The 23,903-nt window shown below is 32.8% G+C and overlaps 2 protein-coding genes across 5 annotated transcripts; both read left to right on the top strand.

Moving 5' to 3' along the window:
• The first annotated feature begins 1,615 nt into the window (after positions 1 to 1,615).
• Positions 1,616 to 5,511, top strand: LOC140875019 (methylsterol monooxygenase 1-1-like). Its single transcript, XM_073278529.1, has 5 exons — positions 1,616 to 2,031; positions 2,341 to 2,663; positions 4,762 to 4,909; positions 5,014 to 5,046; positions 5,178 to 5,511. Exons 1-5 carry the CDS (start codon positions 1,702 to 1,704, stop codon positions 5,256 to 5,258), a joined length of 915 nt encoding a protein of 304 aa, XP_073134630.1. The 5' UTR covers positions 1,616 to 1,701; the 3' UTR covers positions 5,259 to 5,511.
• Positions 5,512 to 14,988: 9,477 nt separating this feature from the next.
• Positions 14,989 to 19,259, top strand: LOC140879481 (uncharacterized). 4 transcript variants are annotated; one of them, XM_073283219.1, is made up of 2 exons: positions 14,989 to 17,752; positions 18,559 to 19,259. In XM_073283219.1, exons 1-2 carry the CDS (start codon positions 15,288 to 15,290, stop codon positions 18,563 to 18,565), a joined length of 2,472 nt encoding a protein of 823 aa, XP_073139320.1. In that variant the 5' UTR covers positions 14,989 to 15,287; the 3' UTR covers positions 18,566 to 19,259. The 4 variants fall into 4 exon arrangements, with proteins under 4 accessions (XP_073139320.1, XP_073139326.1, XP_073139336.1 ...); XM_073283235.1 differs by having other exon boundaries at positions 14,990 to 17,706; positions 18,556 to 19,259; XM_073283211.1 differs by having other exon boundaries at positions 14,990 to 17,752; positions 18,556 to 19,259.
• The last annotated feature ends 4,644 nt before the right edge of the window (positions 19,260 to 23,903 follow it).

Below are 23,903 nucleotides of genomic sequence, written 5' to 3'. Positions count from 1 at the left end.
TAAAGATATTATATATATATATATATATATATATATATAGTAAGATAATAAAATAATCTATATAATCTTTAAATTTACTGCATAAAAAGAACTTTAAGACATAATTTTTTGAGACGCATGCACATGACACCAAATGTGCACATTAAAAAATGATCCACTTTTGTTTTGGAATTCGCATTCCTCCCTCTTATATATTATATACTAATACACTAAGCACATGCATTGCATGTGCACATAATATAATTTTATAAAAATAATAATTTAAAATTAAGATAGTGGAATAGTGGGGATAAGATGTGGGAGTTTTTTAATCCTAAATGATATTTTTACCTTTTAATCATTGAATATATTTGAAATAATTATAAGGATAAATTTGAAAATCTATTAAAATGACCAAAGTTAGTTACTCTAATGGATTTATCAATTATAATATAGTAAAGATATAATTGATAATTGATTGATTAAAAACATATGTGACTATGTGAGTTGTTGTTAAAACTTAAAACTGTCACCCCACTCACTATATATTGAATATTATTATGATGCTCCTATGCAAGTAATGGCGGAGCCAGAAATTTTAATCTACTCAAGCTAAAATTCTAAGCTCTCGTGTACTTTAATATTTTGAATTGAGCTATCCGAGCTAACACCAAATTAAACCAAAATTATTTAAAATTTTTATATACAAAAAAAAAAAAAAAATCGGATCACCCAGGCTAAAACACGGGTGCCCTTCAACATGGCTCCGCAACTGTATGCAAGTATTAGGTAGTGTTTAGGATTGTTTATTAGAAATAATTTTGAGTTTTATTTCCTAGAAGCAATTCTAATTGTATTATTGTCTCTTTATGTTATTTACACATTTTCCTTTGCCTTGTATAACCGGTGAGAATTCCAAATGATGTCTAATTTCATCCATCAGAGATTTTACTTTCCGAGAATGTCTTTTTGGATTTGAAGCACATGCGATGACAAGCGAATTCGGCGGCGCATAAGCTTGCTCGACATGCTTCCTCTTCTTCTCGTCCTCTTACTTGATCTTTTAGTGGTTTCCATCTCGGTTGAATATGCTTGTATCTAAAGACAATTCAGTCTAATGACAATTATGTTACTCTAAAAAAATTATAATTATCAAATTAATATTATTTTTTTAGTAGGTCTCTTATGAGACAGTAACACGAAAAAATATGGGTCGATAGTGCTTATGTCTACGATAAAAAATAATTTTTTTGGCATAAAAAGTAAAAAATATGATATTCGTCTCACAAAATTGACTCGATCGTCTTATACGAATTTTTATATAAATTGGTTTTTGAATTTCTTTTCTTAACCAAGCAAAATGTAGATGTCAGTGGTTATTGCAATTTGTCTCGAACGATATTTGTCCTAAATTTAGTGTTACATAGGCCACCGTTTATTCAAATAATTTTTTTTTCATTATTAAAATGAGTTCGTGTATCTTTTTAAATAATTTGCAAACGTTTCCAAGTTTCTCCAATGACCAATCTCATATTTAGGAATTTACAGATGCCCCCCTCAACTTTTTCTATTTGAATATTCGCAACCTCTTCCTTCCCGCATAATTTAACAAACTAGATTCGGCAGAAGCGAACAACTCAGCACACACAAGAGTAGCTCTCACCCACAGAAATTGCACAACACCCCCTCCACCCAAATTTGTGTTCTAGTCTCTACTGCCCAATGCTGCCGTACACCACCGTGGCAGAGGCGGAAACCGTTCTGGGGAGATCGCTCACGGCGGCGGAGTCCCTATGGCTTAGCTACACCGCCGCCAAATCCGACTACTACCTATACTGCCTCAACATCATCTTTCTCTTTGTCATTTTCTCAATCTTCCCCCTTTACTACCTATTTCTCGAATATTTCTTCAAGAACACCATCGAGCCTTTCAAAATCCAGCCCAAAGTTAAGATTTCTCTCTCCGATTCCATAAACTGCTACAAATCCGTCATGCGTATGTTCTTTCTTGTCGTGGGTCCTCTTCAACTGGTTTCATATCCTACCATCAAGGTATGTTTTTTTTAATAAGAAATGCAAACCATTCTTCCACTGCCTTGTCAATTTGGACTTTTCCTCTTGTTGGGATAAATGATTGTTTATTTAGTGAATTGCCTTTGCCCAATCATTAAATTCGTGGATGCGATTATTTCGGTCGGAAAATTATGTGTTTTTGTTCAATGTATGGTTTGATGCTGGTTATGTTAATATTTTTGTTGGGGTTTGATTAAAGTTGCAATATTTTTGCATCCCAAGAATGTAAGCATTGCAGTTGTTGGGTCAAGAAATTTGTTTTGATTCTTAGTCTTCTATTGAATGTAGATGATTGGGATAAGAACAAGCTTGCCATTGCCTTCTTTGTGGGAAATTGGAGCACAATTGGTGGTATATTTCATCGTCGAGGACTACACAAACTATTGGATCCATAGACTTCTGCATTCGAAATGGGGTTATGATAAGATTCACAAGGTGCATCATGAGTACACTGCTCCAATTGGGTTTGCGGCGCCGTATGCTCATTGGGCTGAGATTTTGATCCTCGGGATTCCTTCTTTTCTAGGACCTGCCATGGTCCCAGGTCATATTATTACCTTCTGGTTATGGATTGCTTTGAGGCAGATAGAGGCCATTGAGACTCACAGTGGGTAAGGCACTTTGCATGCTTGATGTTCATGCTTTAGCGTGAAAACTTTGGGCTTTTGCTTGATTAAGTGTTGTTTTTATCTACTTTCTTTTATTAATTTGACCAAATGATGGCTAAACACTGTTGTTTATACACTCTTTTAGATTTGTTTACTTTTCTGAATTTGAATTTATCCACTGGAAAGGGAAAGGGCTTGTGGGATGGGCGGATTAGGTCAATAATCGTGGATTAACTTTGTGCACGGGTTTATCCTCTCTCTCTGCACTTAATATTTGGTATTCCTTTTCTTGTCTGGTGCTCTCTTCCCCCTTTTCTTAATCGAGTAGTTGATTTGCCAACATAATCATTTGATAATTTTTAGGCTTAACTGCTCCAACTTTTTGTCAAAGAACACCCGCACATATTTGCCCTGAACCAAGACACATGTTTTTGCAAATCCGCAGCTATATCACTGGGTTGTTTGTTTGGCCTCTACAGCTCTACCCCACCAACTTGGTTCATAATTTCCGTGTATTCCATTTTATTCATTAAAACAGCAGGCATTTTACGGTAGCAAGTCTTCTATATTTTGTGCATCAACCTGTGTCAATATATTGTGCGTCGATACATATGTGGAGTATAATGGATCCACTTATTACCAATTTTCTGTTGAATCAGGTGAGAAGTTGATGTGAGGGTTGAACTTAGAGTGCTCGTTTTTTTCAAAAAAACTCATATTATGTTATTCCTAAAAGAATAAAAGTTTGCATCAAATGGTTATTTCTATGAGTGGATATCTTACATTAGTGATTGATGATTGGATATATAATTGGATCATAGCATATCTACTTTTACCTTATGTAAATTGAAATTAAGTAGTCATAGGCAGATAATGGCAAATAAGGCAATGCAAGTAGGGTCTATTTTTAATGATTTAAAAGTAGGAATTCGGAAAAAAAGGCATGACACTTTCAAACTCATGCAATCATTATTTTTTTATTTGAGCTTTAGTGTCATGATCTTAGCTTTGAAAGTGCGCCAATTAAAGCCATAAATCAATCAATTCTGTTGGAGAAGGTGGAATGGAACTGTAGATGAAATGGACAGAGGACATTTACTTGAAATAATAAAAAGGTGAAACATGTAAGACTAGCAAAAAAGTGAGGTTGGTTCAGTTTACTTCATAATCTGATGTTTGTATTTTGGATTGTGCTTATCATATAATGTTTGTTGGAAGCAGTTAAAGGAGTATTTCGTTTTTATTTAATAATGTAAATGAGTTAGAGTGTACTGTGACAAGTATTTATACTTAGTAAACGAAGATTAATGTGAGAAGGAAAGAATTACTTCGGCCAAAATATAGTCTAATAGGAATGTACAATCATCCACCAGCTAAGTGTTCAGAGATCTAGCTACAAATTTCAACATGTTTTCCACATGCATGAACTAATATTGTCATCAACAGCAATCTCAAGATACCAAAACGACAGGAAAATGTGTTGTGATGATCAGAGACTCAGAGTCCATTAAACTTATTCTTAAATTGTGTGTCCTGTGTGTTGTGGTACCTCTCCAAGTCCATGTTAGATTCTCTCTTTTTACATCTTTTCTATTTTTCCTGATATCATGTAAAACATGGATGACTTAGTTTGCAATGACTATATAGCTGTGCCTAAAAGTTTTCTGCCTTCTGATTTTGATTTTATATCCTTAAAACTTAAACTTCTTATCTTTAAGCTGTCAAACCGTTATTCAGCCCTGTTAATGTTGTGTACAGAATTCAAAATGTTTGAAGGTTAAAAACTCTCTTCGAACACAGTTCAGTTGATATCATTTTGATAATTTATTCTTCGGATTGACTCTGATTGTAGCAAATTTAACATTTGTAAATAAATTACGTCTTTCGAGGAGCAAAGCTTGTGTTTCAATGAAGAAAATAACATCTATCCATGTACTGAGATGACATTAATTTCGATATTGGTCGCATTTGCTCACGAGTCACGGATAAGCAACAATTTCCTTCTGCCTGCTTTGTCCCGGGATACATTTAATCATGTCAAATTGTTAACAAGAAGTGATACGATTCCGTTGTAATTAATATGTTTTTGACAATAATTCAGGTACGACTTCCCCTGGACTCCAACGAAATATATTCCTTTTTATGGTGGTGCGGATTACCATGATTACCATCATTATGTTGGCGGGCAAAGCCAGAGTAATTTTGCATCAGTATTTACGTATTGTGATTACATTTATGGCACTGACAAGGTGATTATTTGAATAATTTGTCATTGTTATTACAAGATTAATTGGCTTCCAAACGTAGTCATTGACGAAACATTGGTTTTTTCCCCTTCTAAAAAAAATCACAGGGTTACCGTTATCAAAAGAAAGTCCTCCAACAGGTAAATAAAACCTTAGTATTTTTTGATCATGTTTCTTTCATGTCTCAAGTCTTTGTCTTGCCAAACAAGACAATCATCGACACTCAATTCAGTACATTTCGCTAAAGAAAATTTACTTTCGGTCTTTGCAGTTACGGGAGGGACTTAAAAGCAACGGCGTAGAGAACAGAAATTTGCAGGACCAATCAGCTCAAGCTTGTAAACTTGATTAAGTGTGGGTTCAAAAACTGGCTGAAAGCTTTTGTGGGAAGGCTAAATGTTGTTGTTTGGGATTTGAAAATGTATTAGTTGGGGGAAATTGTGTTCAAACAAAATCTTCTAAATGAATCCAATCTGTTGTGATTGTTAATTCTGCAGGCACTGTGTTACCTGAGTTTGTACAGGTTGGTTCGTGATATATTGCTTTTCTAGTCCAACTGCAGTTCTATTTATGCATTGTTTCTGTTTGTTACCATAGTATGTTAACTGGCGAGTTTATTTATTTATTTTTTAAATATTATTTATTTGTGTTTTTTCAAAGATTTATGTCAATTTTGCAGTAAAAAAAAAATAGCATCAAAATGTTCTGAAAAATAATATGAAACATTTATTATGTTTTCGATGATGATTTCTAAAAAATCTGAAATAGCTTTCGATTGAATTGTTTCAAAAATAGTGTGAAATACAAGGGATGAAAACCTTGGTAGTAGTTACAGATATTCTATTTAAAATGAAATTAGAAGAAGGCATGGAAAATGTTTCCGAAATACATATAATATGTACTCTGTTATAAAGTAAAATAGATAACTAAATATGTATAATGTGATATAATAAGCTAAAAACCTTTGTTTATGGCATAACATTTAATAAATATATATATGTCTCCTGAAAATCGAATTAAATTTGTGATTCTTTCTCTAATACAATCGGCCAAAATATTTCAAGGCCCAAACCCAGTTCCAAGCTTCAATATATATCAGAGAATACCATTTTTAAAAAATAATAATAATTCAAACTATGTCGATTTCATTTATTTATGTGCTTTCAAAAGGTTCACCTCCATTCCTATTTATTGACTACTTTATCAACTTTTTAATTTTTCTACGAGGCCATACTCCAATGTTATTCACTCCACAAGTGTCATTAAGCTTTTTGGTTTTTTTTTTTTATTGCTATTATTTTATTTATATAAATTAAAATTCTGGTTCTGTAAACATTTATATATCGACACGAATTTTGTCCAGTAGCCTCAACTTAATATCAACAAGCTTGATTTTTGAACTCAAATCATGTGTTGACCAAAATATCCCCAAAAAGAATTGAAATTTGATGCTCGATTTGAAGAATTTACGTACGATCAATATAGTATTTCAAACTCGAACCCGAACTCGAACCGAATTTTAATTTGATGTTCCATGAAATCAAATCTGCCAATCTCCAAGAATGAATGTGCGATATGTATGAAGACAGAGGTCACCAACATGCCAAAATCATTCATTCCCTAGGCCCAATAATTTCGTTCATTCTTGAATCCCTTATATATTACTATTATTACCAAAGCAATTTGCATGTATTGATTGCCTGAGTTTCCATTATTACCAGAAAAAGCCCATACGCTACACTTACAGCCTTAATCATATGCCTTCGTTATTACAACTATTGAGTACATAAGTACAATATATGGGCATGTATTATCATTGAAAACCCTTTGCTTTCCCATGCTGCGCAGTTAATTATTTGTACTTTTTTTTTCCCTTTTATTATTGCCTATTCACAACTTTTTCACATTATTATGTATGAATTATGTATGCCGGACCCAAATTATAATAATAGAAAAAAAAATATATATATTTATATACATCACTTGGGGTTTTTTAATTCCACTTATAATATTATATAATGGAGCATAAAAGTCCACTCTAATAACTACAATTGTACTAGACCAAATATATTCCGATCCCGATCCATAAATCCACAGATTTTAAAACCTTGAATTGTATAATATATGGTCAAGGTAGTTTCAAAAGTTGACAAAAGGGCGAATTTACGTTGTCATAATATCTTAGGCCTCTAGGTTTCTTTTTCTAAGCATCTTAGGGAGAATTATTGTCATCTATATATTCTCTATTCCCATTAATTCTTCAGTTCTATACATATAAGTATCATTACGTCTACCTATAGCATAGGCTACCAAGACGAACCATTTGTCTATAAAATGTCAAGTGCCCATTTTCAAGTTCCTTCCACTAAAGATATAAATATGTAATAAATAGACGAATATATACATATAAATGTATGTGATTATAAAACAAATACAGTATGATACGTAACAGGTGCAATTAGATATTAACGTAAAAAAATGAGTTAACAATGTCCAATGTGATTTCTTGTGTATTAAAATTGTTTTTTTTTTGGTCTGAAAAAATCTCTCTCACACACACACGAGAAATTATAATAATAACAAGTTGCTCCTTCTACCGCTAAACTACACAATACACATTATAAGTTACACGATGTAATACACACACACACAGCACACTATTATTTTTCAGATACACTTCACTACTATTATTTTTCAAATACACTTCACTTTTATTTTTAAATTATTGTCCTTCTAATTAATTGCTCTTGTTTTAGTAAATTTATTTAGTAGTCTTCCTTCCTAAAATTAATTATCAAGAACTTTATTATTCAAAAAATCATAATTAAATTTATGAATATCCTTAAATATGGGATATTACATGATAAATTAAAACAAAAATACTACTAATTAAACTATTTGTTTATTATATGTCATCTTAATTAATACTTTTTTTGTTTCCCAATTTTCCAATCAAGTTATTTTCAGATTTAGAGGCTCGAGAGATTATAATTATTCCTAGATATGCTCGAATACATTTTATTTTGGAAATTAAATGAAAATGTTTGTAAAAATTTTATACTACTAAACATTCAGTTTTGATCTCACGCACCTTAGGGTGCGAGGATCCACGTACACCCGTGTCCAAAATAATTTCGATTGCCTTGAAATTTCACGGTAGGGTCGTCTCAAAAATGCGAATCCAACGATGTATCATATGATATAAATTTCAATCTCGGTGATGGGAGATTTGAAAATGATCGGAAATAAGGTGAAATATGCAATTTTCAGTCATCTTCACATTTCCGACCACCGAGATTGAAATTTATATCATATGATATATTGTTGAGTTTGTATTTTCGAAAATACCCTACCGTGAAAATTTCAAGGCAATCGGAATTGTTTTGGGTACGGGTGCACGTAAATCCCCTGCACCCTAGGGTGCGTGGGATCAAAACTAACTAGACATTATTAAATTAGGGATATATATATATACATACATACACACATATATAACTGTATTATAATTTATATAATACTTTTTCATAAAACAAGATAATTAAATACGCTCATAAATTTATTTTTTTTTTAAAAAAAAACCAATCCGGCTCTCTTGTCTCTGGCTTTTTAGGAGAGAATTTGCAATTATACGTAAGTTGTCATATTTTTTGTTTTAGTCCTATAACTTTTCAAATTTTGATCTTAATACAATAATTTGGATTTTTTTTTTGTTTTAGTCATATAATTTTTTCAAAGTTTGATCGTAATCCAAAAACTTTCTTCGATCTAAAAGTGTTACGAAATACTGTGAATCTATTATCATGCACCCTTTTGTATACTATTCAATATTCATGGAGAAACAATATCTTATGAGCCGAGCTGGAAAACCAGAGAGAAAAACCCAAATACAATGGTACTCTTGCAAGAAAAAACCAAATTTAGCTAAAAGATGTACACATGATTTAGGTTGGCGACGTATATTGATACCCTTGAAGTAGCATCTCTTTGATAGTAGTTATGATCAGCCTCTCATCTGGTCCTAAACATTCATATGATTCACGCACAGCTCTAATCACCTCCGAGGAATCAGAATAAATACATACGCTCCTTATAAGATTGCAGCTTTTACAGAGCCTCGACCCATGGAGGATATATATTGGCCCAGAGTTCTCCTCTAAAAACAGATCCTATAGAGCTAGGCTTACTCGACCATTAATTGCAATCTCGGATAATATATAGCCCCAATCGAAAAACAACCCTTAGTTTCATTATAACAAGCATCGACATCCAATCTATTGGTATTAGGAGAACTGGAGCTAGAACTAAATAGGTAACAAAAGTTTGTAAGCATCTAAGAAAAAGTTATCAATACGAAAATAAAATAAAATAAAATGAACAACTTCTAACTTATAGCGTCCGTAATAATGGACTTTACAGAATGAGATGAATAATGGGTGTATGCTTTGTTCTGATAGTAACCATTCGTAGCTAGTTAGAATGTTTATGTGAGTAGGACAATGATGTGACGAAGGAAGCCAATAAAAAAAATAAAATAAACACTTGTTCATCAGCTAACTGCATGAAAACATTGAGTAGTCGATTTGGTATATCAATAAAACACAAAAATTTCATAATGGCATATATATCTATAATCTATAATATTTATTAAATTTAATTAATATATATGGAGTAATCGATTTGGTATATCAATAAAACACAAAAATAAATTAATAATATAATATCCTCTCGCTTAAACTAACTGCATGAAAATATTGAGTAGAAATACTGTGAAATTAAATGACAACTATAAATTAGAAAAGGGGGGAAAATTCTCTCATGAATTTATTTGGAAAACCTATAAGTTTCTGAAATTGATTTTCCAAAAAATATCGAAATTTGAAATATCAAAATTTCAAAAAAAATAATAATATTTATATCACATAAAAACAATTTCAACAAATGAAAAAAAAATATATATATATATGTGTAAGGCCGTAAGGGAGAGATTCGGAAAAGATAATATAATACATCTGTCATGCTTTGCGTCCAGAGGCGGACTCACACAGGGACATGACCCTCCCTCATTTTATTTTCGTGAAATTACTGATATATCTTTAGCACTTTATTAATAAAATAAATAATATTTTACAAAGAACATGTCCACTACAAACCAAACAGTACAAAAAGCCATAAAACCCTTTTTCCGAAAAATCCTTCTCGGTCTCTTCTAAAAAATAAAAAAATTCTCATTAGCAAATAGCACGTGAAAATAGAAGATACATAGCATATCAATTAGTTTACAAACTTTTAAAAGAGTCTTTGATTTTACTTGTTACTAGTATCACATTAGAGAAAACATTTACATCTACGAAGATTGTGACGAATAAATTTACAACGGAATTGGTGGTATATATTAAAAATATATATAATTATTAACTCATTTGAGTAGATAGTAATGATTTAAATTTTCTACTCGTTTTTTCGTTGATATAAGTTATATTTTATTCGTTTATATGAATAATGCTCCCTAAACAAAATTCTTGAATCCGTGTCTGTTTTCGTTCTCATATGGTATGAAAGTTTTGTAACATTATATTATCTCGTCGATAATATATATTATTCGCGTCTTCTGATTTTTTTACTTCTAACCCTTAACATAAATATATATATACTCTTTAATTATTTTGTTTAAATCATTGTTAAAACTCTAGCGATTGTCATAATTTTCATGTAATTAAGGTAGTGTTTGAGAGAGCTTCTAGAAAGCACTTCTCACTTTTTCTTAATAAAATTTTATAAAATTTCAAAATTTTATTAAAAAAAGATGAGAAGTGTTTTGTAGAAGTTCTCTCAAACACTACCTAAATGTGCTATATATACAAACAATGGTTATACATGAGGATCAGAGTCCTACGAATATTCATCTTCGTTTTTTTAGGATCCGAGTCCTATGAATAAATATATTCTTATACATAAACATATTCACAATATTCTACAGTATGATATATATATATATGTATATATATATACAGATTTGATATTGTGAGCACTCATGATATGCACTTATGTGTGCACCGCTGACGTGGCATCCTTTACATCCAATAGGTGAACGTCACATCAGCAGATGCACACATAAATGCACATGATAGGTGCTCACAATATCAAAACTCTATTATATATGTATTTATGTATGTATGTATATAGAGGACAAAGCCTTCACGCACATAAGTATAATATTTCATTTCATATACTTCATCCGTCTCAATTATATGGTCCACGTTTCTTTTTTTATTTGTCCCAATACATAGTCATATACCATATTTAGTAATTTTTTTGTACACTCATTTACTAATATATCCCTATTAACTACACATTGAAAATTGTACAATCATTTTTTAATACATTAAATAGGGATAAAATAGGAAGTTTGTATAAAATTTACTTTTCTAATAATTTTTTCTTAATCCGTGTGAAATAAAAAGTAGGATTATGTATTTGAGACGGATGAAGTATATATTTGAGAAGTTACATATATTGTTCTGTACTTGTACTCGTATAATTATAAATACCATATCTTGAAATTAACATGCAAATATGCCTCCGGTTCGTAACATATATTTGGTTTTTTTGGCCTGAAAATGTTCGATATATTAATAAGTTGCTACGCAGACATATGAATGACTGATCTTTGTAAACTCTTTCACGTAACTTATTGTATAATACCATGTAGAATATATATACATATATATAGTATCTTATAATTAACATTGATATTCAACGATATATATATATATATGTAGATACTGATTGGACATGTATTACCAATCGGAGTAGTAGTACTAAAAAGGAGCACTTTGTACAATAATTAATAATTCTCCACAATTCTTCTGATTGGGGAACAATTACTATTTATGGCTAGTTTCGAACAAAAAAATATGGAAATTTCTGAAAGCCATATTCTGAGTCTAAACCAAACCAAACCACATCAATATATATATATATATATATAAAATGCATTAATTATTCGTTAATTTGTGTATCGGCTGTCACGTTATAAAACATAGCCAGATTTTTGACAAAATTTAAAATGTATCGAGAGAGGGCATTCACTTTTATAGTTAAAAGTACTAATTTTCAAAAAGGTTGCCTGACCAAAAAGAAAAAAAGAAAAAGGGGTTAACAAATTATACGTTTAATTACTCGTTCAATTTAAATGTGGGTGTTTTCCAATCTTAAGAAGACATGAAACTAATAAAATCTCAAACAAGTGATTCGATAATTTGTATAGAGGTTTCTATATGGCTAAGGTTTTTAATTGGTTGATTTTAGAAGTTGATCATGAATCAGGTCACAAAATTGAGTCGATGGCGACTCAGTGGGATTTAAATCCGAGTAAAAAATTCCTTAATCATAGATATACAAAATTAAAATAATATTAAAAAAAATACCTAGCCTTCTAAGCATATTGTTTTTCAAAGAAATGCGAGATTTCATGGTGAAAAAGTTTTTAACCTGGGTGGACCCATTGGGGGTTGGGTCGAAGATTTGAGTGTTGATTGGAAAGTAGATTTGGGGGGAGCATTTTTTTGATGGCCACTTTTATATTCTTTTGTTTTGGTCAACACAGCTGTACTAGGACTAGAAAAAAAAAATATATATTTACAAAAGAAAACTGGTGAGATCCATCGTATTTCCTAGGTTGCCCATTTGTCTTGGATTGCGCTTGAAAAATTAAAATTTATTAAATTATTTTTATCCGAGTACAGTTATATTATAATTATAATCAATTAAATGATAAGTAGCCATTTTGTGTCAAAATGAATTATAATTGTTCAATTGGGTTCTACGAAATTTAAATATATATATATATATATATATATATATATATATATACACTAGTGAAGGTGATATGGACTTACTAATAAATTATGAATCGATATAGAAAAAATGTTAGGTACGTATATATGTAAAAAGTTTCCAAGAAAATTCAATGTTGGAGAAAAAACAAACAGCAAAAGGACTCTACTGACCCCACCGGACCCCAACAAAAAGGAGAAAAAGAAAAAGCCCCGTTAAATAAAATAAAGGCATATCAAACAAAACCTCGCCATCAAAATAGCGTAGGTTTATTGATTAAAAAAAAAAAATAGCGTAGGTTTATTTTTAAATTACAGTATTTGTTGGTCATTAGTTTTATTTGAATTATTAATATTACATATCTACTTAAAATTTTAAATTGTCTCCTGCAAATCTTCGACCAATAAAAACTTGAAATACGAAGAAACGGGTGCCCTAATCATGTAACAGAGACGTAACATATATAGAAAAAATGTTAAATATACATGTTAATATGTTAAATAGTTTGATCCAAAAGATAGTAGGAAGATGAATGTATATATCTATTCTATATTATAAAAGATGTGTAGGTTAGAGTAACTACATTGGGGACATCAAAATAATTTATTCCAAAATTACGTTTTTTTAACCATTATTTTACTAAAAACTTCCCACTAACTCCATGATTTGTTTTTGTTTTTTTTAAAAAAAAAAAAACTTTTTTCTACACACACAAAGTGTGTGCATTTTTTACTAGTGTGGATAATATATTTGCACCAAATCATAAGAAAATCAAGAGTTTTTTTTTTTTTCATACTAAGGTACTGTTTGAGACATCTTTTAGGAAATACTTCTAAGATTTTTTTCATAAAATTTCACAATTTTGTAAATTTTATGGAAAAAAAAAAAAGCTAAGAAGTGATTAGAGGTGTCAAAATGAGCTAGGTCTGTCGAATTGGCCCGTCCCGCCATACAAAATTGGTGGGTTGGGTTGACAATTTCACAACCCGCCTAAAAGGTGAGCCGGCCGGCCGGCACCGCCCCGCCTAATGGTGGGTTGTGGTGGGTTGCGGATTGACCCGCAAAAACCCGCCAATTTACACGTGAGCCCGTCGGGTTGATCCTCCCCGCCACCTAAAGTAGGTGGGTTGGGTTGGTGTTATAAATCAAGTTATTGAATATTTCGAATAAATCCCGAAATTCAAAACTACCTGTTATCCAATAAAAACCTAATATTCCTAGTAATAACCTAAAAGGTAGGCCGCCCCGGCCCGGCCCGCCTAATGGTGGGTTACGACCGGTTGTGGGCCGCCCCGTCCTGCTGGCCCGTTTTGACACCTCTATAATTGATTCATATGAGCTCTCTCAAACACTTCTTAAATCATTATTTTATTGGATCTGATAATTGTAAACTTTGAAGTCATCCTAGTTTATAATCTTTAAAATTATTATTCAATTACACGGCCACTCGAATATTATTTTAGGACCGATGGATTATTATAAAAATTGCACTTGTAATAAATTATAAAAAAATTGCGGGGGCAGATTAAAAAAAAATACAAAAGGGATGTGTTTTGGGTTTAATCTTTAATTGCTGTTGTAATTAATTGGTGGGTTAATTTGGTGGAAAAATTTGAAATTAGAATATATATTTTATCAGTCGCATAAAAAATAATTCATTATAAATTAATTTGCACTTTATTTGGGGAATCCCAGCTCACGTTCCATTTCTCAAATTTTGTAATCTGTCCCTTTTGCAACCGACGTACCATTGTGTTATAAAATTATGTGTACAAATCTGTCGTCAGACAGCAAAATAATATCAATTATAACAATAATAATTGTTTTTGGTTTTTTAATAATCTTTACTATCTATTATTATTATTATTATTATTATTATTATTATTATTATTTTTATTAATCCTCACGTTAACTAACTTCAGTCCGTTAATGTGATACTAAAATTTATTTACACTATATCTCAAAATTCAAATTATGTCAATAAAATCGTATTTAATCTATAAACATCGTATTATAATAAAATAATATATGTTTTTTACACAAAATTTAAATATGTTCGCACATATCACGCAACAAAGAACAATAGTTATGTTTATGATTTCTAACATGTCATTTATACTTTTTTTTTTCTCTATTTTTTTAAAGTTTTCCATTTGAAGGGAAAAGGAAAAATGAATAAATTAATAATGCAAAGTTTGAAAAATACTATGATGTCTAAAACTTCTATTGATGAATAGAGGACAAGCGCGTCTTCCATTCATATTCTTCGAAAAACTCTTTGATCTCTCTCTCACTCTCTCTCTACACTAACTCCATTGCTCTCTCTCTCTCTCTCTCTCTCCCTGACTCCATTATCTCTCCTGGCGGCGCCACCTCACTCAAAGATTCGCCGCCGTGGAGTCCTCAGCCGGGAATGCACCCATGTCACTCCATTACCATCAACGACTCAAAAGCCGTAAAATTCTTTCGACTTCAAGATTTTGACTTGTGAAGAATAATTAGAGGACATTGACTCGTTGCACAGTGCTGCGACGTATCTTTCACCATGGAAGCACCGAACGCCGGCACGTCCGCCGCTGTGGAATCTACTTCCGTCTCGTCTGACGAACTATCAGCGAAGGCGGTGCACAAGAGATATGAAGGGTTGGTGATGGTACGGACGAAGGCGATTAAGGGCAAAGGCGCGTGGTACTGGGCACACCTCGAGCCGATTCTTGTGCATAATCCTGATACCGGGTTTCCCAAGGCCGTGAAGCTCAGGTGTTCCTTGTGCGACGCCATGTTCTCCGCCTCTAACCCCTCGAGAACCGCCTCCGAGCACCTGAAAAGGGGCACGTGCCCGAATTTCGCTTCTTCGCCGAACCCCATTTCTTCGGTGCCTCCGGCTTCTTCTGTTTCTGTTGCTAGCTTGCCCAATACTCCTAATATTCCTTCGTCATCCCAGCCGTCGCACAACCATAGGAAGCGTACTTCTCCCGGAGGTAATCGCGGCGGAGGGGGTAGTGGGACTTCCGGAGGTGCAGTGAAGGCCTTGCCCGCACACCAAGTGATTGTTCCACCATTGGCTGTTGTTGATCCATCAAGATTTACGGTGGATTTAGCTTACCCACCTGCTGTTCCAATTGCTAGTACCAGTGCTGTCATCATCTCTTCTAGTGCAAGTCCCGGCGGCCGAGGCAGCGGTACAGGAACTGGCGCCGGCGGCGGGTTGTACTGTCATCAGCAGCAACAGCAGTTGGTTTTATCAGGTGGGAAAGAGGATTTGGGAGCTTTGGCTATGTTGGAAGACAGTGTGAAGCGGCTCAAGAGCCCTAAAGCAATGCGGGCACCGACTTTGAGCAAAGAACAGGTTGATTCTGCATTTGATCTTCTTGTTGATTGGGTTTATGATTGTTGCGGGTCTGTTACATTTTCAAGCCTTGAGCATCCAAAATTCAAGGCATTTCTGAATCACGTAGGATTGCCTGCAGTTTCAAGGAAAGAATTAGCTGGGTCTAGACTAGATGCTAAGTTCGAAGAGGCTAAGGCCGAGTCTGAGGCCAAGATTCGCGATGCAATGTTCTTTCAGATTGCATCTGATGGCTGGAAGTCAAAGGATTGTTATAGTCATTCAAGGGAGGAGAGTTTGGTGAATTTAGTAAATTTGGCTGTGAATCTTCCTAATGGAACTAGTGTGTTTAGGAGGGCAGTTTTTACAAGTGGTTACACTGTGTCCAGATATGCAGAGGAGGTTTTGTGGGATACTATTACTGAAATTTGTGGGAACAACGTACAGCATTGTGTAGGTGTAGTTTCAGACAAGTTTAAAGCTAAGGCTTTGAGGAATTTAGAGAATCAGCATCAGTGGATGGTGAATCTTTGCTGTCAATATCAAGGTTTGAATGCACTGATTAAGGATTTTGGTAACGGGCTTCCTTTATTCAAGAATGTGACTGAAAATTGCTCGAAACTGGCAAATTTTGTTAACAACAAGTCTCAGATTCGGCATAGTTTTCACAAGTATCAGCTGCAGGAATACAGGCATGCCAATTTGTTGAGAGTGCCACTGCGAAGTTATGAAAGATCAGATTTTGGTCCTGTATTTGCAATGGTAGAGGACATATTGAGCTCGGCTCGGGCTCTTGAGTTGGTGTTGTTGGATGAATCATACAAGATGGTTTTAATGGAGGAGCCAATTGCCAGAGAGATTGAAGAAATGATGAGGAATCCGCATTTCTGGAATGAATTGGAAGCTGTGCATTCTCTGGTGAAATTGGTGAAGACCATGGCTCAAGATATCGAAACTGAAAAACCTCGGATTGGACAGTGCCTGTCCCTCTGGCAAGAGCTAAGGTTAAAAGTGAAGGATTGGTGCTCTAAATTTCACATTCTTGAAGGGCCTGTCGAAAAACTAATCGAGAGAAGGTTCAAAAAAAATTATCATCCTGCCTGGGCTGCTGCCTTCATTCTTGATCCACTTTATCTGATTAGGGACACTAGTGGAAAATACTTACCACCCTTTAAATTCTTGACACCTGAACAAGAAAAGGATGTCGATAAACTCATAACCCGTCTTGTATCGAGGGATGAAGCTCACATTGCATTGATGGAGCTTATGAAGTGGAGAACCGAAGGACTCGATCCTGTTTATGCTCAAGCAGTGCAATTGAAGCAAAAGGATCCCAATACTGGTAAAATGAAGATTGCCAACCCCCAAAGCAGCAGGCTTGTGTGGGAAACGCACTTAACTGAGTTCAAATCATTAGGAAAGGTAGCAGTTCGGTTAATTTTCCTTCGCGCGACTTCTTGCGGTTTTAAGTGCAACTTGCCTTTAATGAGATGGATTAGTGCTAATTCCCATTCAAGAGTTGGAGTGGACAGGGCTCAAAAGCTAGTTTTTATTTATGCTCATTCAAAGATGGAGAGACGGGAAAATTCGGATGACGATGATAAAGAAACTGGCTGCCTTTTTGCCTTGGAAAATGGTGAGGATGATGTGCTCAACGAAGTTTTTGTTGATACATCCTCTGTGTAAGATTTCCTTTGTTTTCTTCCTTTCACATTTCAATCTATAGGTCAGTTTATATTTCGCCACTTTTTTTCTATGGAATACTTTGGAATTTAGAATGATTGTGGATTAGAGAGTGGGTGCTTGTTTGTAACATATGATTGATGATGTAAAATGAGAGCATTTAACATTATTGTTCCTTTAGAGAATGAAATGATAAAGTTCATTGATAAGAAGGCTTTTGTTTTCTTCTATATTATTCCAAATCATTTTAGATTTGTTAGACAATGTCTATTAGTTCATGAAATCAAGTGTTTACAATTTGATGAAATGGTCACCATATATAGCATGTGTATCAATAGCTTGTTGAGCTCTTCTCCAACTGTTCTAATCAGTCGTTGGGTGCATTACATTGAATAGTTATCATCTTACTTGTTTTTTGGTGGTTCAACTAGTTCTTTTAGTGACGCCAGGTGATTTTTCAGAAATTTTGATGAAACATTTTACCTGCTAATTCACAAAAATGATGGATGCTTTAGATATTTGCCAATGCGGGCACTGCTGATTCATTTGTAGACCTTGCCCTAAAAAATTTAGCTATCAACCATTTAATATATGTCAGGAACCTAAAAATGAAATACTTTTCATCGGAACCCTTATTTATCAGACTCTACAGATTCTTGAAAAACTGAACGACTCCATGACCGTGGTAGTACTTGCTGCGGATGATTTATGATTCTTTGATATATTGGTTCTCTCCATTGATTGGCATGCAATTTCAAATACAGAATGATCCATGACATAAGTTTTTATTCTTTGATGGCAGAAGCCTATGACAGGGGCATTGTTAAAATGGCAAGACCTCCATGAGCAGATCGGAGTCCATCAAATCTAGAGACAATAATGGATCGAGAAAACGTGGATGAGGTTGTTTGAATATTTCGAAAGGTGGACCAAGGAACGTAGCTTTGTTACCTTAATCAACAACCTCGGAACTCAGACAACCTATGTGTGGAGCTGGAGCAGCAATTCAAACTGGTGCTGTCTCATCCCTACCCTTCAGATCACATGTTCTTGAAAAGTCTAGCCCCACGACGAACAAAGTGGAAGTCTTTTTCCGAATTTCGGTAGTTAAAGATGGCCCTCAAATTCAAATCATAGTATAATTCATTGGGTCGCTTCTCCTTTAAACATTCAAAAGTTGGCGATGATATTGTTCGTGCAAGGTCAGAGGATTATCATTTATCTGAAAAGGTTGCGACGACCCGTTCGATCATGAGCACGCAGGACGCAGTGCAAAAAATGGACGATGGAGATCGATTTGATAACAATTATGAACTCATTTTTTGGCTCCCCGGTGGCTAATAGACAAACGCCGGGTGATGATATTGTTACTCTCGGGTCGTTTTCATTGTGTTTGTAGTTCATGATATGTAGATCCTATTTTAGGATCACAAGTTTCTTGATTTATTCTTGAAAATAAGTAGAGTTTGGAATTTATGACGATTTGATATAAATTTTCTATTCGTATCGGCCGCCGGCATAATGAAATTTTGTAACTCACATTCTACTTTTCCTTTAAAATTGTATAGTAGATAAACAACAATTAGATTGAATTCATAGATATATAAGTGGTTTGCTCCCGATGTCTCCTATCATATTTTGTTATTGGTATATTGTTATGGCCAAACCCCATACTTTAATGATTCTTGAATCGAAATATACATAAATTATTTGTTTGGGTTATATATATATATAATACAATACAATACAAGCCATGCATACAAAATGGATGGAATCATTAATAAAGATTGGGTGATCATCATTTGGGTTCAAGTGAAACGTCTTTCCTACATGGTAGATGCTATATACTCATTATATTTCATCATATTACCATCTTGGATCCCCTTATAGAAATGACATTTTTAATTATCACGGTTTTCAAATAAAGCTAAGGGGGAAATTATTAATCTCTTTTGGTTTCTAAGGATAGCAAGTAGCTAGTTGTGTTAATTCATGAATCTGTATCTCACTTTTTCAACAATTTGCTCAACAGTGTGTATGATGAGATTCGAAGCATGAATATGCATAGAGTTAACCTATTTTTCTTGATGATGCACAATAGATTGAGTCAGTCCTTCGTTAGACTTTTTTCGTTTCGACCCAATCCATATATGCAGTAAAAATCAACAATTTTGACCAATTTTTTTTTTTCAGGAATCAAGTCGAATAGCCGTCTCAAAAATTAATTTATAGTCTCATAAGAATTTTATGACAACTACCATATAATAGTTACGTTTATTGTTGTCTCTAGAATATAAGAAACTTGAAAAATACATCTTCCTCACATTACTTTTATTTTATGGAAAAAAAGATTCAAATTAAATAAATTAATAAAATAAAATATAATCACACTTGGTATAAAAAGTACAATATGTATATAGACTAGACGCATTGGTCATGGACTAATTAACTACTTGGTTAAAAACAATGAATCCACCCACCTTGAGAGCGGATTTCATTTCACACAACATAAATGAATGAAAAAGAAGAAAACTTGTTGGAGTAAAAGCAAAATAAAAATAGTAGTAGAGAGTATTATGATACCTTTAAATTTGGCTTTATGTCATGTTGTAATTACCTATTTTAGTGGAGAGACAAAATGGTTGTCGGCAGGCAGAGCTTTGTCAAAACATAAAAAGCCTTATTTAACATTGACCCCTCACCAACTACGCATTATTAGTACAATTTTATTATAACTCTTTTCTTTATTTATTATTTGTTATTTAATATACTCTACTATATAGGCAGGGGAGTACAATTTTTTTTTTTACCATATTATGCTTTTGTTTCATCGCATTCCCCACTAGTAAAATGGCAAAATATTTGGTGGGTATAATCATTAATGTACGACGACAAAACTATGTATATATATATATATATATATATATATATATATATCTTTTTTTATTTGAAAATTTCCTTTTTTTCCTTTTCAAATGTTCGTAAAGATTTGCTAAGGTAAGATTCAACTACATATTGTCTCCCAAATAAATCTTGCTACTATTTTTCCACAGCTGTGGTCTATGATATGTTTTCTTTATTTCAATCATACAATGATACAAACACACGATAAAGTTTAGATAATATTTGAAATACATTTCGAACTCACAAACGTCAAAATACAATTTGAATTATAAAATTTGATAATTATAAGTTATGAGATCCTTTTAATTTGACTCCACGTCACATTTATTGTGGTGGACCAAACGTATACATTAATTACTATGAGGGCTTATATGCCGACACCTCGAATAGCGGAGAGTATAAATATTTGGTCATTCTAGTATTAATTTGTACATAATTTTCGAAACATTAAAATTTTAAATTCTAAACTTATTACAAACAAAGTTTTTACCAATTATACTTCAAAATTTCTGAATCTACGAATAATATTTCAATAGTTCGTAATCTTTGGAGTAAAACAAAAAAAAAAAAAAAACAAAAGAAGAAGAAGTTCAGTGTATTTTATTATATATTTAATTTATTTATGTATGCTTTAGTGAAATATTTAATTTGGGTGCAAGGCCGATGTTACATACTGTTGTTTCACGTGTTTTATTGCTTTATCATTTCATTTCATTTCATTTCTCTAGCTTGTGGGTACGTAGTGGAGTAATGATCTTTTCATATTATTATTACAAAAAAGTCTTCTTTCTTTATGTCATCTTTACCGAATTCTTTGCTTCGTATGTTTGCCTCCTATCCTATTCGAGTATGAAAGTAAAAAAGGACAACTTATTTATGTATTTTTTGTGAATTTTATAGTGGAAAGTAGTATATATTACGTACGAGAATATAACCACATTTCGTGTAAAATCATATGATTAAAAAAATGTTAATCGATCGATTTATCACCAATCAATATACCAACTCATGGCTTTTTCGTTACTTTTACAATTAAAAAAAAAGAAAAAAATTATATGATGGGTCATGTAAATCCATATATACATAGGTGGAAAAATGGATGGCCGAAAACGAGATATATGTCATTGTAGAGAAGATTAAGAAATGGAATTAGTAATTAAATGTGTGCAATATGATGCCAAAATAGTAAAAAGAATATATATGGTTGAAATGATTTGGTTCGTTGTTGGTGAAAGCTAAGTTGTAACTAAGCATGAGACTCCAAGGTGAACCCACGTTAAATTATAATTAATGAGTGCGGTGGTTAATTTTCTGAGGAATTCATGAATTTATCCTCACTTTTTCCATATATGTGTGTGTGTTATGAGATATTACATAATCGTCTCTCTTTCTTGTTCTTTTCTTGGCATTTTGCCTAAATCTAGGATCATGATAACATGTTATGCGTCGATCGCTTTCTCAGTACGGATAATTATTCCATCTCGACAACATGAATAAATATGTATGTATTGTTGAGTTTCATGTGTGCGTGTGTTTACAGGGAAAAAAAATGAACACGTTTTAAAATGTGTTCTAAATTCTTAAAATACGTTTTAAGAACAAATTTTTTATGCTGAAAAAGAAAGCACAAAAACGAAATACTATAAGTAAATAATATGCATATAGTTGTTGCCAACTAATTAAGTTGTTTATTCCGTGAGTTGTTTGTTTTCATGACGATCGTACTTTGAGTCATAATGTAATGTGCATGAGCGTGAATATTTTTTAAGAAAAAAACAATGTTTTTAATTAATTAAATGCTAAGTTAGTATATTATGCATAACTCGTTCTAATAAAATATATCCCTTTTACTCAAATATAAAAAAAAATCTCATGCAATTTATTTATAAATCATTGAAAGGAATATTTTATTCCTTAAAATCGTCCTATTTTGAAAAAGATTTTATTTTAATATCTTTTATTTTTCTTGGACATGAAATAATTTTATATAAGTTATTTATTTCATTGAATAACTTGATTTGAGATTTGATTAAATTTATCATAATATTTATTATCTTATCTCTAATGATTTAATTTCTTTACCATGTAGATTTGACTTGATCAAAAAGGAACAAGATCTAGAATCCTATGTCTACAAGAAAACATATTGAAAAAGGATTCTTGGTCTATTTATTTAAGATAGACGTACACAAGGGAGAGAGATTAATAGAGAGAAAAACGTGAGAACCGAAGTACGTACATTGTGTGAAAGCTGAAGATCTCTCTGAAGCTTAGTTGAAGCTGTGACAACTTGAAGCCGTGTAGAACACTTGAAGACCGGAGATCAAGAAGAGTGCTGCTCGTGTGATTTTGGCTTCAACATTGTTTTTCTCCTTGCTGTGTTTTCGTTATTCTATTTCATATAGAATGCTTTTAGGAGAACGTTTACTATTTATTTTCTCACTTGGTTTGAGAAATTGAATTTTACAATAATCACTAGTGTTAGGGTTTGTAAAACTCTTTGAAAGTTTTCTAGTGAAGTTTTGTCCTGAGGCAATGCAAGAGTATTTTATACTCTTGCTTAAATCATTGAGTCTATTTATATGGTTGCTTGTTTATTTTATTTACATTTTATTTATATTCCGCTGCAAATTACTCAAGGTGTTATTGTAGGTGTTGTCAATACCTTGTGACAACACCTCAAACTGTTTATATGCAACCCCTTTTTCCTTATAAGTGGCATCAGAGCCATCTTCTTGATACACTAAGAACTGATCTTGGTTTGTTTATTTTATTACAGGAAATAAGATGGACTCATCGTCTGTTGCGAACTCGTTCCTGAAACCTCCGGTCCTTGATGGCATGAATTACACACTATGGAAAAATAGGATGCGATATACTATTAAAGCAATGGATGTTCGTGCTTGGCAAAGTATTCTGACTATTTGAACTCCTCCAAAGACGCTAGATGAAGATGAAGACTACATCATCAAGCAAGAAGAAACTTGGACTGCCGAGGAAACACAAAGTTCAAGCTACAATGCTAAAGCACTCAATGCAATTTTTGCAACTGTTGATATGAGGATGTATGAAATCATAGCTGATTGCACTGTTGCTAAGGATGCATGAGATGCTCTTCAAGAACACTGTGAAGGAACTGATAGCGTGAGAAGAACAAGATTGAGATTGTTAAACGCAAGATTTGAGAATATCAGGATGGATGAGAATGAATCTATTGCTGATTATGATAAGAAACTTAGGGAGATA

This window comes from Henckelia pumila, chromosome 1 (assembly GCF_033568475.1).
Source record: "Henckelia pumila isolate YLH828 chromosome 1, ASM3356847v2, whole genome shotgun sequence".
NCBI classification, from domain to species: domain Eukaryota; kingdom Viridiplantae; phylum Streptophyta; class Magnoliopsida; order Lamiales; family Gesneriaceae; genus Henckelia; species Henckelia pumila.
This window is presented reverse-complemented; position numbering and strand designations above follow the sequence as displayed.